Raw genomic sequence first — 7,869 nt, 5'->3', positions numbered from 1 at the left:
AAACCGCATAACAACACACGTTGTTCCCTTTGTCATCGGTATGTTACTTGCCCGAGATTCTATCGTCGGTATCATCATACCTAGTTCAATCTCGTTACCGGCAAGTCTCTTTACTCGTTCGGTAATGCATCATCCCATGACTAACTCATTAGACACATTGCTTGCAAGGCTCATAGTGATGTGCATTACCGAGAGGGCCCAGAGATACCTCTCTGATACACGGAGTGACAAATCCTAATCTCGATCTATGCCAACTCAACAAACACCATCGGAGACACCTGTAGAGCATCTTTATAATCACCCAGTTATGTTGTGATGTTTGATAGAACACAAGGTGTTCCTCCGGTATTCGGGAGTTGCATAATCTCATAGTCAGAGGAACATGTATAAGTCATGAAGAAAGCAATAGGAATAAAACTAAACGATCATTATGCTAATCTAATGGATGGGTCTTGTCCATCACATCATTCTCTAATGATGTGATCCCGTTCATCAAATGACAACACATGTCTATGGTCAGGAAACTTAACCATCTTTGATTAACGAGCTAGTCAAGTAGAGGCATACTAGGGACACTCTGTTTGTCTATGTATTCACACATGTACTAAGTTTCCGGTTAATACAATTCTAGCATGAATAATAAACATTTATCATGATATAAGGAAATATAAATAACAACTTTATTATTGCCTCTAGGGCATATTTCCTTCAGGTATTATTAGATGTTGTGTACCTGAGCATGAACAGGGACAAATCCTACGGAAATGTCACTCCGAAGCTTATGGAGGGCATCATGCTGGAGACAGAACTGATCACAAGGTATTGCAATCTGAATTTTATTGGCCTACTCTCCTCAAGGATGCCCGTAAGTTCGTCTTATCTTGTGATGGATGCCAAAGAATAAGTAATATCGGTAAGCGTCAAGAAATGCCTATGAATTATTCACTTGCCGTTGAACCATTTGATGTTTGGGGATTTGATTACATGAGACATTTTCCTTCCTCTAATGGATATACACATATTTTGGTTGTTGTTGATTATGTTACTAAATGGGTAGAAGCTATTCCAACTAGTAGTGTTGATCACAACACCTCTATTAAAATGCTTAAGGAAGTTATTTTTCCAAGATTTGGAGTCCCTAGATATTTAATGATTGATGGTGGTTCGCACTTTATTCATGGTGCTTTCCGTAAAATGGTTGCCAAGTATGATGTTAACTATAGAATTGCATCACCTTATCATCCTCAGTCTAGTGGTCAAGTTGAACTTAGCAATAAAGAAATAAAATTAATTTTATAAAAGACTGTCAATAGGTCTCGGAAGAATTGGTCTAAAAAATTAGATGATGCCCTTTGGGCTTATAGAATAACATACAAAAATGTTGGTGAACGTAGCGTATAATTTCAAAAAAAAAAATCTTACAATCAGCTCCTCTCAACTAACGAGGTGGGACTAAACATTGTGCACTGCAGATGACATCGCACCATTTTTAATACCGATTGGTGGCTCCAACCGGTACTAAAGGGGGGGAGGGGGGTCTTTAGTACCGATTGGAGCCACCAACCCGTACTAAAGGTCATCATCCCTTTGGTACCAGTTGGAGCCACCAACCGGTACTATAGGTCACAAATGAACCGGGACTAATGCATAGCCGTTCGAACCGAGACTAATGATACCATTAGTGCCGATTCATTTATAAACCGGGATTAATTGTCTCACATAAAGTAGTTTTTCTACTAGTGCTCGGATGTTGGTCAAAATTGTATCTCGGTAAAATGTGCTGATGCTGGGGGCAAAAATAATAAAGCGAATAACAAGTGAAGTGTACGGGGCATCGCAAGGGTGGAGGCGTGAAGTTCTTCAGATTGGTGGCTAGCTGAACTGCTACTTTGCTCCTCTTGGGTTCTTGCCTTGCAACTGTTGGTTGCTCTTTGCCGCTAGACCTTTTTCTTTATTTCTAGTTGTTCTCCTGGTCAATTATGTTTGGAATCTGGTTGGTTTTGAAGCGGTTCCAGTCTCAAACTGGCCTCCGTGGTATGGGGATCTTGCATGATCCGTGGCCCTGTGTTGTGGTTCTTCGTAGCCCAACAATGTAAAAGAAAAATGGTATGGCATGTTCTGGATGTTTTTTTTTTGCGGGAGACATGCTCTGGACGTTGGCTACTTTGGTAGCTTAAGTAGGGTAGTTTTCATTCTAAAAGCAAAGACCTTGATTTCTACAAATGAAATCCGAGAGGGCGGCCTCTCTTTTACTCAAAGAAAAAAAATTGTATCTCGAAACAATATTAATCGGATCAGCATAACCGTACCACGTGTTCATGTGGCAGAGGATAACTTAGTGCCTTTTTCTGGCCAATTATTTACTATTTACACAGCCTTCTTAGTACATGATAGCGAGCTGATCTAATGCAGGACCGGCTACTTGATGTCTTGGTCCCTAGTTCCCTACCCACAACTGCTCATGCTGCAGGTGTTGCACCATTACACTACACACCCTTTAAACTGTACCTAGCCAGGACTAATTAATAACTAACCACATGTGCAACACTTCGTTAATTAGTTGATGAGACCCATACACACATCTAGACACTACTTCCGATACAAGGCAGAGCCATAGATATAAATACAAGGTAAAAACACTAAGGTTAATTGATTAATAATCCACTAATAATGCATACTGATCACGCAGAGCCCTTCTCATCCTCCTGCTCACTGCTGCCACCATCGCCTCCAACTCCGGCAACCTGCACCGTCTCGACGCTGTTGGAGTACCACCTCGACCAGAAGAGGAAGTTGAAGAAGTTGAGGACGCTGAGCGCGGCCAGGAGCCAGTAGAAGAGGTCTAGCCTGTCCTTGTCGAGGTCGTTGTTGCTGAGCCAGCCATTGCCGCCATTCCTCGAGGTCACCCTGTTGACGAGCGACACCAGCACGGAGCTGAGGTAGAAGCCGAAGGAGTAGGAGCAGTAGGTCATGGAGGTGAGGAAGGCCTGCATGCCGGAGAGCGACTGCTTGTAGAAGAACTCGATGAGCCCCACGGCCGTGAACATCTCCGACAGCCCGAACACCAGGAACTGCGGCGCGACCCAGAAGATGGACAGCGCTCGCCCGTCTCCGGAGACGGACGAGTGGCGGCGGCGGGCCTCGACCAGCGCGGCGGCCACCATGGAGAAGGTGACGGCGAAGAGGCCGACCCCGATCCGCTGGAGCGGCGTGATGCCCGTGCCGACCCCCGTGAGGCGGCGCACGGCGGGCACGAAGACGGCCTCGTAGGCCGGGACGAGGACGATGAGCATGATATAGGGAATGGCCTGGAGCGACGCCGGCGGGACGTGGAAGTTGGCGGCGAGCCGGGTGTCCATGGCGCTCCCTTGCTGCACGGAGAAGGTCTGAAGCTGCGCGAGGATGGTGTTGAAGACGATGGTGCACGCGAAGATGGGCACCACGCACAGCAGCACCTTCACCTGCTCCACCTCCGCCGCCGTGCACAGCCCCCACTCGCTCTCTTTGCTGCCACCGTCCTGCGCCTTCACGCACGCTTTGTCCAAGAACCTAAATTAAAACGTGCAAACGAAGGAAACTGAGAGCTCTGTCAAGAATAATCAGTACAAAATTCTAGAAAATTTCAGAGAAGTTTATTCTGAGCGAATTTATCCCAAAAAAAGGGAAGCCTGTAATCCATTCAAAAATTAGGCGATAAATCTTCTAGATTTGCCCTCTTCAAGATTTTTTAAAGCGACATATTGCAAATGACTTTCTCATGTGTTTTTTTTTCAAGCAACCGACACGAGCTCTGTCTTCTCATATATAGAAGAACAGCATTGACCATTTGGTAAGAAAAACTGAACGATAGAACAAGGCATGCAAACACGCCAGCCCGAGGCCATCATGTGTGCATGTCTATGTAAAATTAAATCCTTAATTACCTGAACTTATTGATGCGGCAGATGTTGGTGGTGTTGAGACGCGTCTCATGTGCACCCGTGGAGGACATGCCCTGCACTGTGGCCCTGGACGATGGGCACACTTGCTTCCTCTTGGCTACCGCGGCGACGAAGACCTAGACACATTGATTCTCATTTTCAGACAAAGGAAAATATAACTATCCTAGCCTGTGTGGTGTTGTGATTTTCATGAATTCTTTTAGTTGGATTTTCATGAGCTTAAGGAGAAATGTAACTTGCAAAAGATTGATTGTAAGTAAATGTTGGTTCCAAGAATAAGAAAGCTAGGTAGGTGGTGTCCCATTTGGGCATGCATGTCACCGATGTCACACACCTCCATGATTGATGCATCACAAGCATAACAGAATGGGCCTACGAGTTCTGTGATTAATAATCACATTCACATGCACCTTCCAATAGGAGATATGAGCGGCTGTTTTTGTGACCCACTCAAAAGAAGTGCCACTAGCCCTTGTCAACCTGTCCCACCAAAAAGGGAAAGGTGTGTGATATAAATTATGTGGCAAATATATTTACCACCACATATATGGAGTTTTACGTTATTTAGAATATCATCCACTTTTGCCAAATATATGAGTTTCGTGTGCTTTATGGGATCTTGATTAAGAACCCATTCGTGTGCGCACCACATTGATAATAAGCAAAATATTTCATTTCAGATGTAGCATATCTTACTAAACAAATTGCTTCTCTCTGTAAATGATTTTTCTTGAAAAGCTTTTTGTTGTGTGACTTTTGGGTCAAGGTTTTGTAGATTAAATATCACTGGCCGGCGGTTCTTTACACCTAAAGCAGCATATCAGGCCAGATTCAGCAGGAGTGCTTTCTAAACAAGGAATCATGATGATGATACGTACATGGTCAGGCTTTTCTTGTTTAAACATGTTGGATACACACACATGCCTATTCACCCAAATATTTCCCACATTTATACTGTGCCTAAGTACATATTATATATACATGTAGCTAGTGCACATACGTATTGCTAGGGCCGTTGGCCGTTGTGGAGTCTACTTAATAAATCCCACTAAACCCTTTGGAAAGTATTCCCTTTTCAGGAGGATTCCAACATGAACAAATTTGATTGTTTTGGGCAAATTTCTTGCGCTTGGAAAGGCGCCCGGAATATGCTCAACAATTCGGGCTGTGCATCCAGGATGCAAAAAGGGTGCAAAAATTAATCTCAGCATTTTAATGTTTATAACCTTTTTCTTCAGTGAAATGTTTTTCCACACATAATCGAAACCCGGCCCTTTATATTTTCATTCTTGTGTAGCACAAAAATGGCCTATTTCTTCGTGATATTTGTGACCAAGAGGGCAGACTTCAGTCCACAGTGTACGTCCACAAAAGATTTATTTTGTGTAAATAAGGGCAATGGTTCGATTAAAAAAAATTGAATGCCCATGGTAACTTTGGCTGAGCACTGCTCCCTGTTGATACGACGTACGTACCTTTGCTATGGGCGTGCAGATGCTGCCCTGCGGTGGCTTGTTCCGGTAGAAGAAGACGCCGGCGACGAGGCTGACAAGGCCGACCGCCATGGCGGCGGCAGAGACCCCGAAACCGACGTCCATCCCGGAGCGTGTCTGCACCCAGACAAGCACGGTGAGCGCCACCATCTCGCCCACGCAGAAGCTGAAGTAGGCCGCGTTGAAGTAGCTGGAGAGCCGCTTCCCGCCATCGACGGCCTGATCCTCGCCATCCCGCCGGAACTGGTCGGCGCCGTGGGCGATGATATTGGGCTTCAGGCACCCGCTGCCCAGCGCCACCAGGTAGAGCGCGGCGAAGAAGATGCCGGCCTTCACCCCGGCCACCTCCTCGCACTGCCCGGCCGCCTTCATGTCGCACGCCGGCGGGCGCAGCTGCGGCAGGTGCGCCTGCACCGCCAGCAGTATAAACCCCTGCAAAATGCCAAAAAAAGCCAATCCTCTTTAGAAAACCTGGTGGTAGACTGGTAGCCAATAGCCATTGATGCACCAAAGGAAAAAGAGATATAATTTTCAGTTTCCTCCTTTTCGCAAGAGTGGATTGATGTCTTGGCCGGCCGCCCACTGAAGGCGCACTAGACGGCAGTTGCAGCCGGCCATGATTTGCTCCCACAATGGCACCATCTTCTTTCACCTTTACTTGCTTATTATCTTGCCAACATTTTTGTTACATGCCAATCCCATCTGTCTGTCGCCACAATCTTTTCATTTTTCTGTCAGTTAAAACTTTAAAGTCGCACGCACTAGCCTTTCGCTGCCTGAATTTTTTCCCGTGCCTTTGATAGTTTTATAGTAGAAAAACAAAAGAAATGACCCTTTTTGTTGCTGATTTTACGGTGGGTAGCTTACTGAGAGCTCGACGAAGCCGAAGATGAGCATGGTCCAGAAGCTGCCGAGGTAGGAGTCGGAGAGGAAGCCGCCGAGCAGGGAGAGGAGGAACATGGTGCCTATGAAGTTGGTGACGATGTTGGCCGACTTGGACAGCGGGAAGTGCATCTCGTTGAACACGTAGGTGATGAGGTTGTTCCCCACCGCCGCGATCGCCATGATCTCGAACGCCTGGATCCCTACACCAACAATCAAAGGACAAGAACAGAGCACATCAACATACATGGTGAATCAAGAAGAAAGGAGACAGAAGCATGGATGGATGGATGCACACCTAGGACAAACACAGCAGCCTTCATGCCTCCATGCCTTTGAGGCCTGCAAGGCCTGCCCCTCCAGTCCACAGAGACCTCGGAGGCCGCAGCCATGGAGTTGGAGCTGGCGTCCCCCTTGGGACCTTGTTGCCTCGACGACTCAACATCCATTTCCCCTACAGTCACCTCTCCGGCCCTCCAAAGAACTTATATTCTTTCTCTGCTCTGTTGTTTACTACTGGTACTAGTTTTGTATGCCGAGAGAGTTTGCTGTGGCGGCGTCACTCGCTGGAGCACACTCACTATCAAGCTCCAAAGTGTGTTGCGTGTTCAGAGTGTCTTGGTAAATTGTAGGCAACTTGGCCGGTTATTTATAAGGCCCCCGGGAGCGGGGAGCCGACTGTCACGGTGCTGTGCTTACCGGTGAAAATGGGAATAATCATCCACAAATAGATTAAAAACATAATGATTGGTTACTGTCACTGCTTGAGGAGACAACCTGATTAAGAATCTGATGTGAAATGGAAATGTTTTTCCTTCCACATGGAGGGCGCATTTAATTCGATACGAGCTAGAGCTGTGCTTACCGGTGAAAATGCGAATAATCATCGACAAGTAGATTAAAAACATAATGATTGATTACTGTCACTGCTTGAGGAGACAACCTGATTAAGAATCTGATGTCAAATGGAAATGTTTTTCCTTCCACATGGAGGGCGCATTTAATTCGATACGAGCTACGAGTACCGGCGATCTGAAAATATATACCCAAGGCCATTTCTGATGAGGTGAATAAGCATCTTCCTTTTCTCCCTGTCTTCCTTTTACAGGTGGAAAATTTCCGGCAAACAGATGAAAAACCTAGCGCTCCATTTTGTTTGTCACTGCTTGAGGAGACCACCTGATTAGGAATCTGATGTGAAATTAAAGCATTTTCTCTCCATCTGATCAGAGATAAACCAAATGCTGAGAAAGCACCTTCCTTCTTTACTTATCTTCTTATAATTTTGATCTGGTCAGCTGACACAGTGCCTACTCAGAAGGATTCGGATCTTGCTCCAGATCAAGTACTAATATTATCTCGATGTTGAGCTGTGACTTACAAGCATGCACCAACTCTCTTTTACTTGTAGTGGAGTTCTCGGTATGTGGTGTCCAGCAGATGCACACACTTGGACTTTCTCCAAACCATACTATCCGATCCTTTAAAGAAATGGAGGTTTCAGGCCACTTTGGTATGCCACAAATTTCATCGATTCCTATAAACATTTTTGC

The 7,869-nt window shown here is 45.7% G+C and overlaps 1 protein-coding gene across 1 annotated transcript; it reads right to left on the bottom strand.

Moving 5' to 3' along the window:
* Nucleotides 1-2,294: 2,294 nt before the first annotated feature.
* On the bottom strand, nt 2,295-6,942 carry LOC125550791 (protein NRT1/ PTR FAMILY 4.3-like). The gene is made up of 5 exons (XM_048713883.1): nt 6,615-6,942; nt 6,302-6,519; nt 5,417-5,866; nt 3,924-4,057; nt 2,295-3,549 (listed from the first exon to the last, which is right to left on the bottom strand). Exons 1-5 carry the CDS (start codon nt 6,763-6,765, stop codon nt 2,682-2,684), a joined length of 1,821 nt encoding a protein of 606 aa, XP_048569840.1. The 5' UTR covers nt 6,766-6,942; the 3' UTR covers nt 2,295-2,681.
* Nucleotides 6,943-7,869: the final 927 nt, after the last annotated feature.

The sequence above is a fragment of the Triticum urartu genome, chromosome 4, assembly GCF_003073215.2.
Source record: "Triticum urartu cultivar G1812 chromosome 4, Tu2.1, whole genome shotgun sequence".
Lineage (NCBI taxonomy): Eukaryota > Viridiplantae > Streptophyta > Magnoliopsida > Poales > Poaceae > Triticum > Triticum urartu.
The sequence above is the reverse complement of the archived record's forward strand: the minus strand, read 5'-3'. Positions and strand labels throughout refer to the sequence as shown.